Consider the following 22,803-nt stretch of genomic DNA (forward strand, 5'->3'; position numbering starts at 1 on the left):
AAGTCATTGGCCTGTCTCACTATTTATTCCTGATCACCATTTCTCAATAGTTTCCTCACCATCCTTACCTAGTTTCACATATATGCTGATTTAATTTGGAAGGTCTTAACAAGTTCTTCATAGAATTTATCTACCTGTTCACCCTCCACAACAAACATTGATATATAAACTGCAATTATTTTCATGGTAGAGTTTTTAAAATAACAATATTTTATTATTTTCCACAATTACATGTAAAAACAATTTTAACATTCATTTTTAAAATTTTGATTTCCAAATTCTCTCCCTCTCTCACCATCTTTTCCATCCCTTAGATGGCAAGCAATCTGATATAGATTATGCATGTATAATCATGTAAAACATATTTCCATATTAGTCACTTTGTGGAAGAAAACTTGAACAAAAAAAAGTAGAAAATAGTATGATTTTGTCTGTATTCCCACTGAATAAGTTCTTTCTCTAGGTTGGTGGAATTTTTTTATCATGAGTCCTTTGGGATTATCTTGGGTCATTGTAGTGCTAAGAACAGCTATTCACAGTTGTTACTGTACACAATGTTCTGGTTCTGCTTACTTCACTTTGCATCAGTTCCTGTAAGTTTTTCCAGATTTTCCTGAAACCCTCCTGCTTCTCATTTTTTATAGCATAATAGTATTCCATTACAACTATATATCATGGCCTTTTTACAAATACCTGCTAAGAGATCTGCAATACAAAATGAACAAATGTCCCATGAAATGATGTTTCTTATTGCCTCTTGGATGCATGATAAAACCAACTCCACCTGCAATTCTTTTATTTATCTCTTCAGGGAGAACCTATGAGCCACCACCTTTTTATTGAGCTGAAACTTCCTTCTTTTTTGGATACCATTTATAGCAAGGATATCAAAATCAATACAATTCCTCCAGGAAAATGTCCAATTGGTTGATCCTCAGGCAAAGGTTTCACATTTAGAGTACTAACAATTAAGCTAGAGCTTATGGGGAATTCTTAAAATCCTATGCTCCCTTTTCCAGTGTTCTGCCACAATCCCTATAGAGGCAGCATTTTATGTTTTCTTTTTCATGGGTTGCTATGACCAAAATATTCATCATCACTAAGTCACTGAACTACTAGAAATGAACTTTTCTCTGCTTAAATAAGGTGGCCATCTAAAAGTAGACCTTTCCAGCATGGCACCCCTGCCATTGTTATACTGTGATGGCACAGCCTTCAAGAGCCCAAAGGTGGCCTCCATGCCATAATGAGGAATCAGAATAGAACTTTATGAGGCCCCAGGGAGCACCCTAGGCACTCTCTACTTGATTATTCTTACTTATAACATTAAACATATTTGAACCAAGTAAAAGATAGTCTACTTCACAGAATCCAATTGATGTGGTGGTTTCTAAATCAAATGGGGGCCACCTATAGAGTCATTAGAGCTCTATTTTCTTGGCATTTATATATAAATTTTATAATAGGCATCCCTATAGCTACTTTGCAGGTGTTTTCTCCAGAATTTGGGAAGTCTTCCAGGGCAAAAGCCACATGTACTTTTATTTTCCATACAGTGCCTCATTCATGCATGTTGTGTACACAGCAGGTGCTTACTCACTATTATTTTAGACACAGCTTCTTGCATCTGCTAGAGGAATCTGAGAAGCCTAGGTATTTGAATTAAGCCATGGGCTGGAGTCCCTCAGCCTGATGTACCTAAGTTTCTCCTTAGGCTCCCTCAGCAGTCCAATGAGTTCCCTCTTAGAGATCCTTCTTTTATTTGGTACTGGAAGCATTTAACCACTGACCCACATGGAGCCTTTTCAGTGCAGAAGAGAATATAACTGCCAGCCAGTCCTCCAAGATGCCAAGAGCTTGAAGCACTGCCCATAGTTATAAAATGCTAGGCCAATGGCAGACAGCCTAGGAGTGGGCCCTCAGGACTTCTCTCTGTAGAGCTGGGAGGTTAGTAGTCATGAGGGAGCACTAAGCTGCCAAGGAAACACATTAGGGAAGGGAAAAGTGTTCTGGCCTAAAACTTCAGTTTTCTTAGCCAGACTTGATTGTTGCCAACCCTCAGTCTGCCTTGTAAGGTACAAAGCTATTCTAAGTACTTGGGGTCTCTCTATCTAGAAGGACCACCTCTGAGGTGAGTATAGTCATTGAATGATAGCATTTGAAAGGCCTTCAATTCAGCTCCCTAGTTTTACAGATGTGGAAACTGAGGCCCAAAGAGATAGTTGTTTGTTTGTTTTCTTAGTTACTGCAAGATAGTTAGAGGATTTAAGTAGATCATTGAAAGGAACCGTGCAACCTGGAGAAGTCTTCAGAAAAAATAAGCTAAGTGTCTTCAAGAATTTGAAGGGCTGTCATATGGGAGAGAGGATAGAATCATTCTAATTGGCCTTCGTTATTGTTGTTCAGTCATTTTCAATCATGTCTGACTCTTTGAGGTTTTCTTGGCAAAGATACTAGGATGGTTTGCCATTTCCTTTTCTAGCCCGTTTGAAAGGTAAGGAAACTGAGGCAAACACAGTTAAGTGACTTTCACAGAGTCATCCAGCTAGTGTGTCTGAGGTCAGATTTGAACTGACCCCAGGCACAGTGCTTTATCCACTGTGCCAGCTAGCTGCCCTGTCTTAGAAGCAGAATCAGAGTCCAAGGGTAGACATCGTTTTAAAGGCAGAGATTAACTCAATGCAAGGGAAAACTTGCTAATAATTAGGCAGTCCCCAAAATGGAATGAATTGCCAGGGGAAGTTGAATGGAACATGTTGGGAAGTAGTGAGTTCCTCTTCTTTGGTTGTCTTTAAGTAAAGCCTGAATGAACACTTATCAGAGATTCTTGGTCAAGTACAGTTTGGGCTTTATATCCTATAAAGTTTCTTCACACTCTGAGCCTCTACGACTTGCCCAAGGAGGTATAACAGTGAGTCATTTGTTGAGCTGTGTGAGGACTCCGACCTCATGATGATTTGCCTTTTTCATTAGACTACACCATAGGGGGAAGGTCTAGCCCAAATAGTATCTTTCCTCTGCTGTTATCCTGCCTTTTGTATGACCTTTTGCTACACTCCACGTGATGATTCAGCCAGGCACATGCAGAATTCAGGAGTGGGAGGAAAGCTGAGCCCAACCATATCATTCCACCTGGCAGAATAATTTCAGAAAATGTCAGAAACATCTGCCGTGTAAATGGGAATATTCCCAGGGACAGTTCCATGATTTTAATGGGAAAGTGGGAGCAGCATATTGTGTAAGTGCCAAAGCTGGAACGGTCCTTTGTACCCCACACATTGTATTGATTTTGTGTTTAAGCCCTGACTTCTAGTGCAGAAATGAATATTTTTGGTTGCTCCTGAAGAGATCATTTAATTCCTGATATACATTTTACAGATGAGGAAGATGAGACCAGAAAAAGTAAAGAATAATGGCTATAGAGTCAGGCCTAGGAAGGGTTCAAATCTAGCCTTAGACACTTCCTACCTGTATGACCTTGGGCAACTCACTTAGCCCCAATTGCTTAATCCTTACTGCTCTGCTGTGTTAGAACGGATACTTAGTATTGATTCTAAGACAGAAAGAGAGGAAGGAAGGAAGGAAGGAAGGAAGGAAGGAAGGAAGGAAGGAAGGAAGGAAGGAAGGAAGGAAGGATGTCCATAATCACACTATTGGAAGTTGATTCCTAGTGTGGCATTCTTTCCACTGTATCATACTGTTCAGTCATTTTTAGGAGAAACTGTCTCTTTTCCTCCCTGCCTTAAATCTCTCAGCTTTGGAACTCCCCTCTGGGACTGAGATGAACTGATTGGTGAATGAATAAAGTCACCTAGATGGCACAATGGATTGAGTGCCAATGGGCTTGAAGTCAGAAAGACTCGTTTTCCTGAGTTCAAATCTGGCCTCAACACTTACTAGCCAGCTGGGCAAATCATCTGGCCCTTTTGACCTCAGTTTCCTCATTTATAAAATGAGCCAGAGGTGGAAATGGCAAGCCACTCCAGCATCTTTGCCCAAAAGATAAAACAAACAAATCCTAAAGGGGTCACGAAGAATCTGACACTGAAATGACTGAACAAAAATGACAGTCACCCAATCCACTATGTAGCTAGCCAGCATCACATCATACTTCTTGAAACAAAGGATCCACTGCCATGTTCCTGAGTATACCCTCTCCTACTTAGAGCCCTAGTTCTGCTCTTATATGGACCTTGGGGGAACTGCTTCTCTAAAAAGGGATTTGACTTTCCTTTGCTCTCTGGCTCTTACCCTGGAGCCCTCAAAAAAAAAAATACCTGAATGTTTAAGTTTGGCTTAAGTCTAGGTTTTCCCCCCAGTGAGAATAGAAAGATAAAAAATGTACAATGTAGATCATGTATAGGACAGTTGTATCATATCTTCAATAGCCCATATTCTCCTTGCTGACAGTGATCTCATCATGCTCAGAAAGTTGTCCTTTGACCATTTTTCTTTTGAGTTGGATTGAATTGAATTCCTTTGAGGTGATCTAAGGTATTTCCTTCATTCAAAGAAGTTCTTAGACTTACAATGTGAAACTGTAACCCATAACTCCTATTATACTCCCTTAGGAGGTACTTAAAACATGAGACATTTTGTGGGACTACTAAATAGACATTTCACCTCCTTAACCTCAGCTCTGCACTTTTTGAGCAAATCTTTCAAATTCCAAACTTTTTTGCATGCTAGTGCTTGACTTGGGCTCACCCTCCTGATGACAGTCATTTTTTTCTAAAAAGAATGTAGTTCCAAAAATTCCTCCTGCTGACAGTCGGCTCCAACTGAGGAACTCAGGAGCTCCCAAACTCTCCTAGTCATGAGGTTGCCTCCTCTAGCTGAACATATTCACCAAAGGTTCAGTATTTGATCATTTCTGCTCAGGGAAATTCAAAGCAGAAAAGGCAGCCAGGGACTGAGGTCCAGGCTCCAAATTGCCTAGACAGCACATATGCCCCTTGCTATGTGTAAGTAGCTACTATAGCTCCTGGGGAACAAGGGCAAGAGGAGCCAGAGCAAGTGTATGAAAGAGAACCTCCAGAGCTGCTTATACATTTGGTAGACAGAAAGAGAAAGAGTAAACCACAGATCAGAGTTAATTTTTTTAATTTGAAAACGTTTATTTAATTAATTAATTCAGAATTTTTTTGCCCATGGTTCCATGATTCATGTTCTTTCCCTCCCCTCTTAACACCCCCCTCCCGTAGCCAACAAGCAATTCCACTGGGTTTTACATGTGTTGTTGATCAAGACCTATTTCCATATTATTAATATTTTCATGAGGGTGGCACAGATCAGAGTTATTACTCCTCTTAAGATGTATTCACATGGCTCAGTGGATTGAGAGCCAGGCCTAGAAATGGGAGGTCCTGGGTTCAAATCTGGCCTCAGACACTTCCTAGCTGTGTGACCCTGGATAAGTTACTTAACCCCTATTGCCTAGCCCTTACTGCTCTTCTGCCTTGGAACCAACACATGGTGTTGATTCTAAGATGGAAAGTAAAGATTTCTTAAAAAACAGAACAATAATCAAATCAATCCTACCATTATTACCAGAAAGGGCATGACTGCCTATGCCTTTAAGACTCTACTCACTGTTCGGGTGGCTGCCCAGGCAAAAATTCCCTTCCCTGAATATCATTTCCTCTATTAGAATAGAAACCCCTTGGGGGCAGCTGGGTGGCTCAGTGGATTGAGAGTCAGGCCTAGAGATGGGAGGTCCTAGGTTCAAATCTGGCCTCAGACACTTCTCAGCTGTGTGACCCTGGGCAAGTCACTTGACCCCCATTGCCTACCCTTACCACTCTTCTGCCTTGGAACCAATACACAGTATCATTGACTCCAAGATGAAAAGTAAAGGTTTAAAAAAAAAAGAATAGAAACCCCTTAAGGGGCAAGGACCCTGTCATTTTTGTCTTTGTATTATATGACCAATACCTAGTATAATACCTGGGAATAGTAGATATTGTTTGTCCATTAATTGGCTAATTACTCGCCTCTCAGATTTTACTATAATCAGAGTATTCTTTCTGATTTGTCTTTGCTACTGGGTTGGGGAAATATTGCTTTAAATCTGGGTCAAAGCACAGGTCAAGCATGTTTCCTTCCCCTTCTGGACCTTACTAGTTCATCTCTCAACCCTTTCTTTCCTTAAAGCAGTCAAATGTGCCCTTTCACGTTTCCCAGACCCTTTGGGTGAAATTGCTGACAAGCTATGGAAGGAAAGAATATTGTATTCTCTAGAGTCAAAAGGGCAGCCACAAGGGTCTCCAAGCCAAAGGAAGCTAGAAAGCCCCAAGACAAACCGTACATACCAATACCCACAGAGCATTTTCCTAGGCTCTTCCTGCTTTTGAAAGGTTAAGTCTAGTTAACACTTAGCAAGGGAAGTGTACTGCCATATTTATTCAAACCACCCTCTCATGCCCCCAAGTTTAGAAGATATTTTTCAGCTAAAATAAATAGTGGCAGTAAGAGGCAGAATTACATTAGCCAGTTGTTCCCAGTTATTATAGACAAGAGGGTGACTGGAGGAACCCAGATTGCCATGACTCTGAAGGCTGAATCTGAGCAGTCAATCAATGGTAACTCTTTTTAATACACTGTCTTAGAACTTCCTTTCATAAGGTCATTTTAACAATGGTTTTAGGCCTCTTGGTATGGCAATAAATAGTTATTCAGGAGAGAAGTTGAGGGAAGAAAAAAAATCACCTATTTCAAAATCACATTGATAAGGCTGAAATGTACAGGAGGGAGGTGGTATATGTGTAAAATACAGGCAAAAAGTATCATTGAGTGGTCCTGTTTTCCCCAGTCTTCATCCCCTCTCTGCCGCAATCACTGTGTCTTCTTCCTGGGCTTTGGCCTCAGAATATTTGAATTGTGATATTAAAGAAAGAGAAGAGCAGTTCTGAGCCTGAGAACTTCTTGGAGCTCGCTTCTCAGATCTGCCACTAACAAAAACCACCTGCAGGAGTTAGAGCCAGCTTTCAACATTGTTTTCTTTGGACAAAGTATTTTACTTTTCCTTCAACTGCAAGCTTATGTCTTGTAAACTGCTGAACTGGTATTCTTCTGTTCCCTTTTGAGCCTTGTGATGTGGCAGCTTTTACGTGACACCCTTCCCAGCCCCAGCCCCAGCCCCGACTCCCATCTTCCTCTCCCCAGACTGACTCATTTACCTCCTCTAAAACCAGCCCTTCTCCTACCACCACCACTTCCTTTTATTATTTGGGGGAAATTGGGGAATTTTTCTGGTTTCCAGGGGTAATTTCTGTGGTTAGACTTTAGGGGCCTCTTGTCTTGCTCTTCCAGACACTAGGCATCTGAGTGAGTGTCTTAGCCAGCATGGAATTCCCTCAATGTCCCATGTCTCATGTGAGTGCAAAAGGCATCAAATATCCTTTGAATAGAAATTCCCTGTGGCCCAAGGACCTGGTACTACTGAAACCTGTGGCCTATGATCTCAACTTTTTTTTTTCACTAAATCCTCATAGATAATATTGTTATAGCCTATTATGTTAGCAACATGAAGAAGAAAATTCAGTATCAGATAGGACTTAAAGTGAAAATATAAAGAGGCAAACCACATCTTTAGCCACTGGCTGGACATGGAGAGCTGGAGGCACTCGGCCAACCCTAAAACATAGGCTCATAAACTATTGACGATAACCATCCAAAAACCTTAGTTTCGACAGAGGTTGATATGAGAGACTTCATATTCAGCCACAAGCATATATCTTATATATAAACTGGTAGAGATGTTTCCAGGCCCTTGGGTCACCAGACACTTCAACTGAGAGGAAAAATGGTGAAAGGACAAATTCCTGAGCTTAGTGGGATTACTGTCAGTAAAGAGAATGTGGGAGATTGAAGATATATTGCAGAAATCCTACTAAGTCACTATGTTCTATAGCAGAGCTTAGTCAAAAAACTTGAAGAAAATCTAAAGCATTAGATTCACATGCAAATAAACTATTAAAGGTTATCTCAATACAGTCACTGAACTACACTCACTGAACTTGTTAAAATGATTCCATATGAACCTGAGCGCCATTAGACAAAACACCAGGGTGGAAATGATGTCACCATCCAATTTTCAGTGTCGGTAATATCTCTGTTTCCCAGATTAGACAACTAAGAATTTCCTTCTTCAACAAATCCAACTGCCACATGCCAGTAAGAATGGCCTCTGTGTAATACAGTTCACATCGACAATGGCTGTATGTATGATTCAACAGGAAGCTTGCAAGTGACCAGATTCAGATGTGGGAACAAAATTGGTTCGAGCAGTTTCATCAGCACAATCAAAGTCATGGGTGTTGGGTCTTGGTGACAGGTTACTTGAAGAGATTAACAAGTTTGTGGTGACTGTTTAGGAGAAAGTAGTGGCCCATGTGAGACCTGCACAAGCTGGCTTCAGCATGCTTTCCAGGCTTATTGTACAGTACACCTTTTTATGTATCCCCTATTCCAAAGGCAAGCCAGAAGTAGGTCAGAGTGGGTTCCTTGCTATTCCTCATATGTGACATTCCCTTTTTTATCTCTGGGCTTTTGTACTCACTGTTCCTCATGCCTGGAGTTTAATGAAGGAGGAGATGAGAAGGGGAGCTGACCACACATTTGCTTTTGGCAAGTAGCTTTAGTAGGTGGATCGGAAGGGTAAAAATTTGATGCAGGGAGACCCATGAAAAAACCTTTGCAATATGCTTTTTGATGCAGTAATACTACTACTGGATTTGTACCCCCAAAGAGATAATAGTGAAAAAATGTTTGTACAAAAATTTTCATAGCTGTGCTCTTTGTGGTGGCAAAAAATTGGGAAATGAGGGGGTGTCCCTCTACTGGGGAATGGCTGAACAAATTGTGGTATGTGATGGTGATGGAATACTATTATGCTGTAAGGAATGATGAACTGGAGGGCTTCCATGTGAACTGGAAGAACCTCCATGAACTGATGCAAAGTAAAATGAGCAGAACCAAGAGAACATTGTACACAGAAAGTAAAACATTATGGAACTATCCAATGTAATGGACTTAACTACTAGTAGCAATGCAATGATCCAGGACAATCCCAAGGGACTTATGAGAAAGAACACTATCCTCATTCAGAGAAGAACTATAGGAGTAGAAATGCAGAAGAAAAACGTATGACTTATCACTTGTTTATATGGGTATGTGATTTGGGGTTTTGGTTTTAAAAGATTGCTCTATTGTAAAAATGAATAATATGGAAATAGATATCAATTGATAACATTTGCATAACCTAGTAAAATTGCTTGCTGGCTCTGGGAGTGGGGCGGAAAGAGGGGAGGGAAAGAAAATGAATCATGTAAACCATGGAAAAATATTTCTAAAAAAATGAAAATTTTAAATGGAAAAAAAGAGAAAGGAACAAGAAAAAAAAACCATTACAATAATCCAATTGAGAGATGTTGAGGACCTGCAATGGCAAGGAGAAACAAGGAGACAGATGCAGAAGAAACTGTGAAGATAAGGGGAAGAGAGGAATGACAAGATTTGGCAACTGCTTGGTTATGCAAGTTGACTGGAAGTAAAAAGTTAGAGATAATAACGTTGAAGACTTGGGCGACTAGAAAGATGGGGATAACCTCCATAGAAATATGCAAGTTCAAAAGGGTAAATTTGGAGTAAAAGATAAAAAACAGTATTTACCCTTTGACCCAGTAATATCATTGCTAGGTTTGTATGAGAAAGAGGGGGGGAGGGAGGGAGGGCCATTATTTACAAAAATATTTAATGTAGCTATTTTTAGGGGGGGATTTTTAGGGGGGAAAAGCAAAGTTTTTTCACCTAATTTTTTTCTGTTTGTGTTTCCTTCCACAAAAGGGTTAATATGGAAAAATATTCTACATGAAGACACATATAAAATCTATATGAGATTGCTTACCATCTCAAGAGGGGTGGGGAATTGGGAAAGAGGGAGGGAAGAGAGTTTAAGACTCAATATTCTTTGAAAAATGTTGGAAATTTTTTTACATGTAATTGGTCCTAGATATCAGAACTAAGAACAGTGGGTGCAATTTTGCTTGATACAAGGGAAAACTCCCTAACAATTAGAATTATTTTTTAATGGAATGAACTGTTCCCAAAAGAGGAGTTCCTCCTCATTGGAAGTCCCCACGAAGAAGCTGAATGATCACTTCTCTGGAGTTTGGCAGTGGGGATTTCCCTTTGGGTACAGGTTCAACCTTTGAATGAGGTTCTGATTTCAAGGTAAAATGGTAAGAGATACTGCAAATCAATGTTGACTCTGAGTCTCTCCAGACTTCTTCTGAATTTTGGGAAATTGACTTAATACCATTCTAAAGGAAAGTAATTTTATATACAATATATAGGGTTCTCTTACAATCAGGTACTTTTGCCTCACATTTGAGATTTATTAGCTCATAGGAAAGCATTGATGTTGGCTTGTGGTTAGTCTTGTGAGCAAAATTAAAAGATAAACACAAGATTGAAGTTTAATTCCTGAGGCTGAGATTTTAAAACAGTGATTCTTCCAAGGGTTTTTAATGGTTCAGTGAGATGAAATTTCCTTGAGTTCACAGGTTTTCCTAGGAAATAGAATGATTGTAACATGTTCCTAAATAGAATCTTGCTGGTCTGAGGAGACAAGGCAACCAAGTTTATGAATCTTTACTGTCATTAGAGAGGAGTTGTGTGACTTTCAGGCCAGAGAGTTAAAGACCTCTGTAGAGATGAATTCATTCAATAACCGTTTATTAAGAGGCAGCTAGGTGCTCAATGGATAGAGCTCCAGGCCTGAAGTTGGGAGGTCCTGAGTTCAAATGTGTCCTCAGACCTTCCTACCTATGTGACCCTGAACAAGTCACTTAACTCTTTACCCTTCTGTCTTAGAGTTGTTACTAGCACAGAAAGTAAGGGTTTTTAAAAAGAATAATACTAATCATTTATTAAACTCCTACTATGTTCCTGGCATTAGGCTAGGCATCCAGGATACAAAGACCAAAATGAATGGTGCCTGCCCTCAAGGAGCTTACATTCTATTGGATGGACCACTGGGCTGACATAGACTGGCATTTGCTGAGACTAGTTGTGCTTATATAATGGGCATGAGTGTTTTAATGTGGGCTCCGAAGTAGCTTAGCTGTCTCCACTAGATGTGTTTCTTTAAAATTGCATAATGAAAAAATAAAATAAAATTGTACAATGAAAACTCTATGCATTAATTGATCAGTAAGCACTTACTGAGTACCTGGACTTACTGTAGTTACTGGACTTCGAAGCCAAAAGTGAAAATCTCCGAAAATGAGAGACAACACGAGCATATACAAGAACAATGCAATGTATCCTTTGGGGCAGAAGACCCCAGTCACTGGAAGGACATAGGCAAAGCCATAGGCAAAAGGTGGTGGGTGCTGGAGCAAAGTTTTGAAGGAAATCCAGAATCAAAGAGGCTGAGGTTTAGGAGCAGCTAGATGGCTCATGGATAGAGAGCCAAGCCTGGAGACAGGAGGTCCTGGTTCAAATCTAGCTTCAGACACTTCCTAGTTGTATGACCTTGAGCAAGTCACTTGGCTCCATTGCTTAGCACTTACTGTTCTTCTGCCTTGGAACTGAAACTTAATATTGATTCTAAGACAGAATGTAAAGGTTTAAAAAAAAAAGGTTGAGGTTTATAGATAATGCATAGAATGGAGGTTAAACAATGCAAAAGCTGAACCTTAGAATAGTGGAATAAGGTTCAAAGGGGAGGCTGGAAACCAGATTGAAAAGACCTTTAAATGGCAAAAGGAAGAATTTCTATTTGTTACTATAAGTAATAGCAGAACTCTGTCACTTTACTAGAGGTTTTGATAACTGCCTTGGCCATTAGATCATTACTGTCAGAGCTTTTCTGAGCTAAGGCCAGACATAGCCAGGTGATCCATCACCTTTAAATGATCTCCTACCAAGATTATGAACCTCAACATCTCCATTTTCTGAAATATCAAATCATATTTTCCATATTGACTTTCACCACAATTCCAGACATGCATTTATTTCCACAGGAAAAATAATAACCCAAAGAAAGCTTTTTTTTTTTTTTTTTTTGGAAAGAGAAACTGGTAAGATATTTTTTCAAAATTGTTTTCAAGACTGCTTTGGTTAATATTGACCTTTCTTGTTCCCTCAACCCCTCATGGCTGTCCTTTTAGATGCAAATGTTGGACAAATTTCCTATGGAAGGAGGTCAGAAGGACCCAAAGCAGAGGATTATTCCCTTTCTGCCAGGTGGGTATAATCAGGACTTCTCAAGCTTGTGATTTTTGTTTACTGTAGTTGAATGGAATTTGCAGATCCCAAGACACTTTACAAACTGTTCTTTAAAACCAGGCACACTGGGCAAGCAATTTATAAAAGAGGCAGAGAATTCTTCCATCTTTACTTTAAGTCTTTGTATTCTTGCATCTAGTTACTTCTTAGAAAAAATTTTCTTGAATCTCTAGCCAAGAAATCACTGGGGTTTCTGCCCGATCCTATGCTCCACTTAACTGTACAGAATATTCATTGCCACCTTTGTACCATATTTAACATTCATGGTGTGTGTTAAGTGCCACGGGGATCCTAAGAGGGTGTGGTGAAAACATTATCTCTTTATTCAAGATGCTTACCATAGAGACATTTAACAGTGGTCAGGCACTAGACAAGGAGTGGAGAGACTAGAATTCTGAGTAGACAAAGAAATGCAGCTGGGGATGGTTGGAAGTATTGAGGTCATTTGGCCTGAAGATTCAAGGTTAAAGTGCTTAGCACAGAGCCTAGTACATAGTAGGTGCTTACTAAGTACTTTTTAATTGGAATATTTGTGCCTGCCCTGTGGTAGAGCCTTCCAAGCTCATATTAGTCTGATCAGCCACAGCTGGACACACTATACAACCCAAAATACTGATATCATTTTGGTCATCTTCAAATACGAAGGACAACAACCAACTAACCAACCAACCACTGATTGGAAAAGAGTGGGAGGACAGAGAAAGGCATGATAACTGTCTTCAAGTACCTGAAAGAGTGTCATGTAGAAGATGGGTTAGGTTTATTCCGTTTCACCCAAAATGATAGAACCAGGAATAAGGGGCAAAAATGAACTTGAAATAAACGAAAACTTCCTAACTAAAGTGCTGTGAGCTGCTTCGGGAGATGGTGGGTTCCCCCTCTTCAAGCAGTGGCTGGATGACTATTCATCATGAATATTATAGTGGGGATTTCTTCTGAGTATGGTTAGATTTGAAGGTTTTTGTAATAGTCCTGATCCTGCCACAAGCCATGTAAGTCATGCAAGTCACTTAGGTATCCCTTTTTAATTTTTTTTTGTTTTATTTTGTGAACTATCAAGTCATTATTATAAGTTATTTAAAAAATGAGTTTTCCTATGTGACATGCACAAAGATACATTACTATAGAAAAATATTTAAAATCAAGGAGTGAAATTGACTATTAACAAAGTTTCCGTTAGAAAACCTCACCCAAAGCTTTGTTTCCCACCCATACAAGTGACTTTTTTCTGTACAAAACAAATGTGTATTGGATTTCTGACACAGCAGCATTTATTCAAGCATCTCCTCAAAGTGTAGATATCGAGGAAGTCCTTAGGATTTGGGGGCTGTAATTATTTTACTCCTTCATTTCAGTGATTCATATCAGAGTATCACAATATTGTAAATTTAGAACTAGAAGAGACTTTAGAAGTCATCTAATCATTTTGGCATTTTACAGATGAAGAAGTGAGATTCAGAGCTATGTAATAACTTTCCTCCAGGGTCACAAGCTTAGAATTAAGTGTCTGATGGGGACTTTTTAAGCAGGTCTTTTTCTCCAAGTTCATCACCCTATCTACCTTACCAGGTCCTTATCTATTATAAAAGAAGTGGGTTTAATTAAATGATTTTCCAGGCCTTAAAGAATTTGATTTTGTTCATCTGAAGTAGGATACCAGAAAAATAAGTATTAATAGTGTAGATAGGAAGTCACTGTTATTCATCTACTGTTATCTACAAATATACATAAGAGAATTACATAATTATTCGTTCAGTAACAGAAGGTGTACACAACCTTTACACATGAATTTTCATTGTTTTCTTTCTCTGACTTGGGCCTGGTGATAAATCTTTCTTTGTTACTGACAGTGTTTGTTGAACTAGAACTAGGATCCCAGTGTCCTAGATTCTTTGGAATCTATCATCCTTTCCTTACTGTAAATTTTTCTTTTTCTATAAAATAACTGTACATTTTATAAGCATTCTTAAACACCTAATATGTGACAAGCACTTTGTTAAGCATTTGGTAGAGATAAAAATGTTCCTGCTGTTAAGAAATTTATATTCTATCAGAATAGTTTCAGAAAGATAAGATTATAGGCATTGAAAGCATAAATTGCACCCTTTCTGGGATTTCTATTGATGATAATAATGATAATCTCATATTTGCATAGCAATTTATAGTCACAGGATTTTGCAATCATCATTTCCTTGTGTCCTTACAATAAACCTATAAGGCAGGCAGTCCAAGTATTTATTATCCTTATTTTAGGTGAATAAAACCAGCTAGTCAACAAATATTTATTAAATGTATTATATACCAAGCACTGTGCTTAAAAAGCAAAAACAGCCTCTACACTAAAAGAGCTCCTATTTTAATGGAGGTAACAACATGGAGGTACATTTCTTTTTTTTTCAATGTATGTACATTTTTAATGGAAGTAATTGAAGGGAAAGAACTAGCTACAGAGGGGCCAGGAAAGACCTTCCTTCAGAAGGAGGCAGCTAGGCAGTGCAGTGGACAGAACCTTAGGGGATACCCATGCTTAGTGAGCTTGGCATGAATGAAGATCAAGCAAAGGAAACTGAGGAGTAAGAAAACAGTAAGAAAACTAGAAGACAGCAATGTCACAAAAACCTAGGAAGAAGAGAGTATCAAAAGAAAAGGTGATGATAGGGTCAAATAATGAAAAGAGGTCAAGAAATCTGAAGTCAAGAAGACTTGAGTTCAAATCTAGTCTCAGACCCTAGCTATATGACTCTGGACAAATGATTTAACTGTTGTCTGCCTCTGTTTCCTTAACTGTAAAATGAGGAACATAATAGCACCTACTTCCCAAGGTTGTTGTGAGAATCAAATAAAATGATATTTGTAAAGTGCTTCAGTGCCTGTCACATAGTAGGTGCTTAATAAATGCTTACTCCGTTCCATTTGAATTGAGTCTTACAGAAAGCCAGGGAAACTAAGGTGGAGATGAGAAAGTAGAGTATTCTTGGTATGGCAAGCCAATGCAAAGGCATGGAGTTGGGGAATGGGATGTGTAAATAGGACCACGTAGCTAGATCAGAGCTTCATGATGGAGAACAAGTGTCAGACCAAAAAGGTAGGAAGGTGCCAGGTTGTGAAGAGCTTTAATGCTGAAGATAGGACTTTATATTTGCTCCTGAGAGTAAAATGAACGCAATGGAGTTTACTGAATAGGGCGGTGGGTGACCTGGTCAGACTTGCACCTGAGGGAAATCATTTTGGCAGCTAAGGGAAGGATGAATTGCAGAGGAGTGAAATTTGAAGCAGATTAACTGATTAGAAGGCTGTGGCAATAGCCCAGATGAAACGGGATGATGGTCCAAACAAAGATGGTGGCTCTGTGAGTAGAAAGGAAGGGACATACATGAGTCTTATTGTAAAAGTACAAACAAGACCTGACCATTGTTTCAAATATATGGAGTGAAAAATTGTTGAGGACTCGAGATGTCCCCACTGCTGTGAGCCCAGGTTACTGGGAGGATAGTAGTGATCTTGATAGCAACAGGAAAGTTTGGGAAAGGCTTTGGGGAAAAGAGAAAGACTGTTTGGGGCATGCTGAGTTTGAGATCTCTGTAGGATGTGTGCTTCAGGATGTCCAAAAGGCAGTCTGTGATTCATGATTGTAGATCAACAAAGAGACTAAGGTTGAATGTGTAGAGCTGGGAATCATCTCTATAGAGAGGATAATTAAGCCCCTAGGAGCTGAGATCACTGAGAAAAATAATAGAGAGAAAAAATAGTAGAGGACCCAGGACAGAGCCATGGGGGATACCCGTGGTGAGTGAGTGTGACACGAATGAAGATCCAGAAAAGGAAACTGAGAAGGAGAAATAAGACAAATAGGAGAACCAGAAAGCAACAATGTCACCCCCCAAAAAAAACCCTAGGGAGAAAAGAGTATCAAAGAAAAGGTGATAACAGTGTCAAATACTGCAGAGAAATCAAGAAATGTGAGGATGGAGAAAAATTATATTTTATAAGAGATTATTACAACTCTTAGAGAAAGAAATGAAATCAGAAGAGGTAGTAAGCAATTCATCCATGATCCTACAGGTTGGCAGAGTTGGAGATATGGATGCAAAATTACATGGTTATAAATTTAGAGCTGGAGGAGAACTTAGAAACCATTAAATGCATAGGGGCAAATTAGATGGCTCAGTGGATCAAGAGCCAGGCCTGGAATCAGGAAGACCTGGTTTCAGATCTGGCTTCAGACACATCCTAGTTGTGTGACCCTGGGCAAGTCACTTAACCTACATTGCCTAGGCCTTACCACTCTTCTGCCTTAGAACCAATACACAGGATTGATTCAGAGAGAGAGAGAGAGAGAGAGAGAGAGAGAGAGAGAGAGAGAGAGAGGAACAAACGAACGAATGAACGAACGAACCATTAAGTGGAACTCCCTCATTTTATACATGTGGAAACCAAGGAACAGAAAGACTAAGGAAATTGCCCAAGGTCACAAGACTACTAAGTATATGAGGCAAGATTTGAACCTAGGAATTCCTGACTCCAGTGCCAGTGCCCAGCCCAATACATCATGTTACCTCTAAAGTTGGCTTATATCTAACCCAACCCAAGATTCTTTTCTGCTGTACCAGAATTGGTAAATTTCTTCCACATGATGAGTGAGTTTTATTGAATATAACTTAAGTATAGCATCTGGAAGTCCAATAGAACTTTATTTATCTGGACCCAGTTGACCTAAACCAAGGAGAAGCTCATAAGATTTAGGACTGAAAGAACCTTGAAGATCAAGTAGTCAAACCCCTTCATTTCTTCTCCTGTATTCTGTATTTTTCTGTATATTCTGTATTTTTTCTGTATTCGATTACTCTCTCATTGACATAAAAGATCAGAATCCATTCCCAGCACCTAAAATGGGGGAAACAAACAAAAAGAATTAAAAGGCCAGGCTAAGAAGATCCTATTTCTCAGGAACCTCAGAAAGAAAAGGCCCTCCCCCTTATTATTTGGTCTCACTGGACACCATGAGCATGAATCACAAGAACAAGATTTCCCAATAAAGCAAAGATGCAAAGAGAGTCCCTTATTTTTCAGGGGAAAAAAAAAGTTGAAGCCCAGAGAGGGTTATCAAGTAAGAAGTAAAACCAGGATTCAAAATTAGATCTTCTGAATTCAAATCCAATACTCTCTAGTGAATACTCTTTCTGAGATTTATACAAAGAGACCCCAGCCTCTCTAGTAGGTCAGAGTTTTCATCTTAGAACTCTAGCCCAACAGAATTGTATTTCCCCTTTCTTCTAACCTCCATGGCAGGCTCAAAGACAGTCCTTTCCCAATTTTTATTCAAATATGTACTGGATCTATGATTTCATCAGTATGGACATCCCCATTTCTGGGAGCTCCCTCCCCCAATACCAGTTGCAAGTCGTATATGATTTAAGACAGACTACTGGCTATTTGTTTACAAGCTAAGGATGATTTTTACATTTTAAAATACAATAAAAACTTTGTTTTCAACTGTAAATACCATTCTTATCTCAAGACGTGCTATAAAAACAGGCCCCAAAATGGCCATGCAGACTATAGGACCACGGATTTAAGAGATTAGCTCTAAGGAATTGTCACAGGCACTTAGAAGTTAAGTAATTTGCTCAGGTCCACTCTGCTTGTAAATTCCTTCCTTAGGATTATGAATTTATCTTCATTATTGTTTCCACAGCTACTGTTACTGACTGTTCTGTCCCTGTCTATACCATATCTACATCTAAACACACAACACATACTTGTAAAATTTAGTAGTGGTTCTGCTGAAATACTCAAAGTTCTTCAGGTGTTAGCATTTTATAAATAAATATGCACTAATGTCGTTACTACTAAAATTAAAAAAAAAAAAAAAGGATTTTGAATTTAGAGCTGGCAGAGACCTGAGAGATCTTTAGTCTACCAAACCCTCTTATTTTGCAGATAGGAAACTAAAACCAAAGGTCAGGTTTGAACCCTGATTTTCCTGATTCCAAGCCCAGCATTCTATCCATTATGTTCTATTTCCCTAATAACCACAGCAATAATGATCACAACAATAGCTGGCATATACATATTGCTTTAAGGCTTGAAAGTGCTTTCACCAATATTATTTCCTTTTCTCCACATAACAACCCTCGAGAGGTATACTAGAATATATATACTGGAATTATACTTAGCTTTAATCAACCCAAATAAGATTCACTGGGTTCTAGGCATGCACCCTATATTCTTAGAGTATAGTACAACAGATAACTGTAACTTTACTGGATAAAAGGGGCAGTCACAAATTTAGAAAAGCTCTCCTAGATAGAGTTGAGTTCACTTTCTTTGACCCCTGGAGCTTTATTGATCATGTGCTCCCCACCCCCACCCAAGAATTAATGGGAACTCTGTTCCCAGAAACTGGACTTCTTTGTAACAAGCTGCAGTAACCATTTGTTGCATTCAAGGAATCTCTTGGGTCCTCCAAACCCCTCTGTGTAGTGTGACCCTCTGGAATGTCTCCTCTCAACCTCCCTACTGGCATTTCCTGCAACCCAGGAGCAGGGTGGGGAAGCTCTCTAGAAACATTCTGTTTCCCAGGAACCCAGCGGAGGTCTGACTTCACCCTTCAAGCCCTAAGACACTAGCATCAGCAAAACAAGAACAAGTCTGATATTAGCACAAAAAGGGGGCGGGAGAGAGGCAGCCCTGTACAATTTTCTGTTCTGACCAGAGCTAGGAAAGCTAATTTGGCCAAGGGCATGGCTTGAATAATAGGAATTACAGTTTGGCCTTCTTCCACCATAGAAAACAAAATCCACTAGTTCCCACCAGAATGCTGCTTTTTTTTTTTTTTTTTTTTTTTTTTTTTTGTAAAGCACCAATTCCACTCCAAAGAGCCCAACTGATTTAGCAAGAGGCTGCAAAGTTGTAGTACTGTGCTCTCCTTGCCTGTAGCACAAAGAAGGTCCTAAAACTGGGGAGCATCTAGTCAATCCCTCACAAATGAATCGCTGGGCAGAGGCACCATAGACTAGGAATAGCACAAATTTCACCTCATTGCAAATAACATGAAGGTCTGAACAACCAATTAAAACTCCTCCGGTGAGAATTTTTTTAAAAATCAGTAAAGTACATAATGGATTTGATTTGTTCCAAGAGAGAGAGGAGTTTTTAAGCCACATTAGAGGAGAGGTAACATTACCTATAACAAGGCAGCATGGAAAGATCATGAAATTTGAAATCAAAAGACCTGTGTTCAAATTCTGGTTCCATCAATTGTTAGCTATGTGATCTTAGGAGAGTCACTTTAAGTTATTTTCCTTATACACTTATACCTACTTTATTTTTCAAGGTGGTTATGGGAAAAGTACCTTGTAAATTATCAGTTGTTAAAGGAACTTAAGTTACTGTCATGATAATGACTTTCTTGAGCTGCTTCCACTAAAGGATACTGGATACCCTTCTCTCTTCCCAACACCCTTCCATCCTCCTTTTTATAAGGATTCCAGTGGTTATAACCATTTGCTAGGAAATTCATGTTCTCCATTTTATGAGAATGGTGTACTTAAAGTCACATTATTAAACCACATTAGAGGAGAGGGCAACTAGAACTTTCATTCACAGAGTAAACTTTAGTTCATAGATCTGAGGTATCTTTGGAGCTACAGCTCTAATTTTTTTAATGTAAATTAATGAAAACATAGGATTTAATTTACAGAATTTCACATTACAAGCACTTTTTTCAGGAATCTCTTCTTTCTATAGATCTGTTCTCTCTATAGATAGACAGATAGACAGACAGACAGATATACATATATGTGTGTGTGTGTGTGTATACATGTACATCTTTATATATAAAACCCTTACTTTCTGTTTTAATAACAACTCTCTCTAGTCAGGAGGACCTGAGTTCAAATTTGGCTTCAAACACTTCCTAGCTATGTAAACCTGGGCAAGTCACTTACCTTCATTTGCCTGGTCCTTGCCCTTCTGTCTTAGAGTTGTTGCTAAGACGGAAAGTAAGAATTTTAAAAAAGAAAAGAAAATTAATCGAAAGCAATGAGGATGATTAGCCTAGAAGAAAAAAGAATGGGTGATATATATATATATATATATCTGTTTTTCAGTATGTTAAGTGCTGTGTCAGAGAAAAAGGAATAGACTTTTCTTTATAACAAAGATTACAACTAGGACCAATGGATGGAAGTTATAGAATTTTGATTTGATATAATGTGACATTTTTTAAACCCTTACCTTCTGTCTTAGAATCAATATTGTGCATTGGTTCCAAGGCAGAAGAGCAGTAAGGGCTAGGCAATAGGGGTTAAGTGACTTGGCCAGGGTCACACATCTAGGAAGTGTCAGAGGCCAGATTTGAACCTAGGACCTTCTGTCTCTAGGCCTCGCTCTCAATCCACTGAGCCACCCTGCTGTCCCCTAATATGACATTTCTTAACATTTGGAACTGTCCAGAATTAGAAAGAGATAATACATTTCCTAACATGAATTACCCAACACTTGGGTGAGATCTTCAAATGTAGTGTAAATGACCAATTGTAGAAGATTCTGTAGGGGTAGTTCCTACGTAGGTGAAGATTAGATTAGATGCCATCAAGTCCCTTTTTAAGCCTGAGATTTTATGTTTCTATGATTCTTTGCCCCCTCCCAAGGGACCCTTCATTCACTTTCCGGATTAGATCCTGTTTCTGTCCTTGCATCTTGGTTGTCATTTCATTCCTCCTCTCCCTCCAGCCCCCCATCAACTAAGCACAGAATTATTGGATAAGGAGGGGTGCATTGAGATGACCTATAAAGTTAAAATATTTGTGGATTTCCAGTTTAAGTATTAGCTAATGTCAGCAGTGTTCTGGTCTTTTCCACAGGCAAAATTCTCTTCAGACGAAGCCACATCAGAGACGTAGCTGTCAAACGTCTGATTCCCATTGATGAATACTGTAAGGTAAGTGTGTTGAAAGCTATCTCAGAATCAGCAACCCAATCTTCCCTCTCTTTAAAGCTGTCAATTCTCCATTGTTGTATCTAGCACTCTGTTAGATTATAAACTCTTTGATAGCTGGGACTATGTTTTGCCTCTTTTTGCATCCTCACTGCTTAGCATAGTGTCTGGCATACAGAAAGCCCTTAATAAATGTTTATTGATTGATTTTTCCCTCAGTGGAATTGACTTTATTCAGCTGGTCAAGGGACAAAATAGTATTGTTATCATTTCACATATCCACATGCACATAACTTTGTGCTTCTTTCATCTTTGGAAATTGCTTTTCAGACATCAACACAGAAGCCACTCTAGCGAGCGCAGGGTATTTTAGAGTCACATTTTTCTGCCAGGGGGCATGATTTCAAAGAGGATCCCAGTTAAACATAACTCACTCCAGATTTTAGTGGACTTCAAACTCAGTATGAGCCAACAGTATTTATTTCTGTGGCTATAAGACAAAATCTGGGTTTGAGTGTCAGGACCAATGGTACTCTGTCCTGGGTAGTCTTTTTTTTTTTAACCCTTATCCACTGTTTTAGTATCAATTCTAAGACAGAAGAGCAGCAAGGGCTAGCCAATTGGAGTAAAGTGGCTTGCCTAGGGTGAAGGGGGCAGCTCATATGCAGTGTGAGGGTTGCATTTTGGTCACTCAGTCTCTAAAAGGTTCTCCATCACTGCCTTAGATAGTTTTTATCAAGAGGGTTTTGTCCAGTTTGGGGCTATTTTAGGAAGGACATTGATAAGCTGAAACATTTCAGAGGAGAGTGACCAAGATGGGGAGAAAGGGGCATGGTATGTGTCATTTAAGCATTTGAAAGCATCATGCAAAAGAAAAATTAAACTTATTTTGCATATATAAACATATATATATATATATTTCATATATTCTGTGCTACACTTGATCTTAGCCAAAAGGTCGAGAAGCGATTATTTCATATATTCTATAAAGATAAACTTCACGGTAGCTAGAGCTATTTAAAAGTGAAATGGGTTGCCTTGGGAAGTAGTAAGCCCCTTATCACTGGAGATCTTCATGCAAGGACAGGGATGATTAGTTGGCTGAAATGTTCTGTGATCCTATGACATTCCCCAGGAAATAATTAGTGACCCATTTCTTTGTTTTGTTTTGTGGGAGGGAGGAAGAAAAAGACCAGGATTTTTTTTTGTCTTATTTGTGGCATAAGGCATGGTGTTCAGGAATCAACTCTATTAGCTGTCATATTTAGTATGCTATGCTATGATATGATATGATATATGATAGTATGCTATGATACAGGCATCTTTGGCACCTGGGGTGGGTGTCTCTGGGGCTGTAGTTCTGGAGAGAGACACTTCAGACCTACTGGGAAATATACTAAGTCAGTTGGATACCTGGGCTAAAGGGTTCTTAGATAGAACATAAAGGCTCTACACTTCCTAAATCTTTATCCTTCAAAGCTACAGATCCACTCCAACCTAACCCACTGTGGGACTGATACAAAAGCTTGGAGGTTTACGCAGTGGCTAAAAAGCAGGTTGAATGAACG

General features: G+C 39.2%; 1 protein-coding gene across 1 annotated transcript in view; it reads left to right on the forward strand.

Annotated features, from left to right (window-relative positions):
* SH3PXD2B (SH3 and PX domains 2B) overlaps positions 1-22,803 on the forward strand; it is a 95,224-nt gene that overhangs the window by 26,182 nt on the left and 46,239 nt on the right. Inside the window, exons 3-4 of the mRNA XM_044659836.1 lie at positions 12,177-12,252; positions 21,162-21,238. Coding sequence (XP_044515771.1) covers positions 12,177-12,252; positions 21,162-21,238 — 153 coding nt within the window. The remainder of the gene's footprint in view (positions 1-12,176; positions 12,253-21,161; positions 21,239-22,803) is intronic.

The sequence above is a fragment of the Gracilinanus agilis genome, chromosome 2 (genome assembly GCF_016433145.1).
Source record: "Gracilinanus agilis isolate LMUSP501 chromosome 2, AgileGrace, whole genome shotgun sequence".
NCBI lineage: Eukaryota > Metazoa > Chordata > Mammalia > Didelphimorphia > Didelphidae > Gracilinanus > Gracilinanus agilis.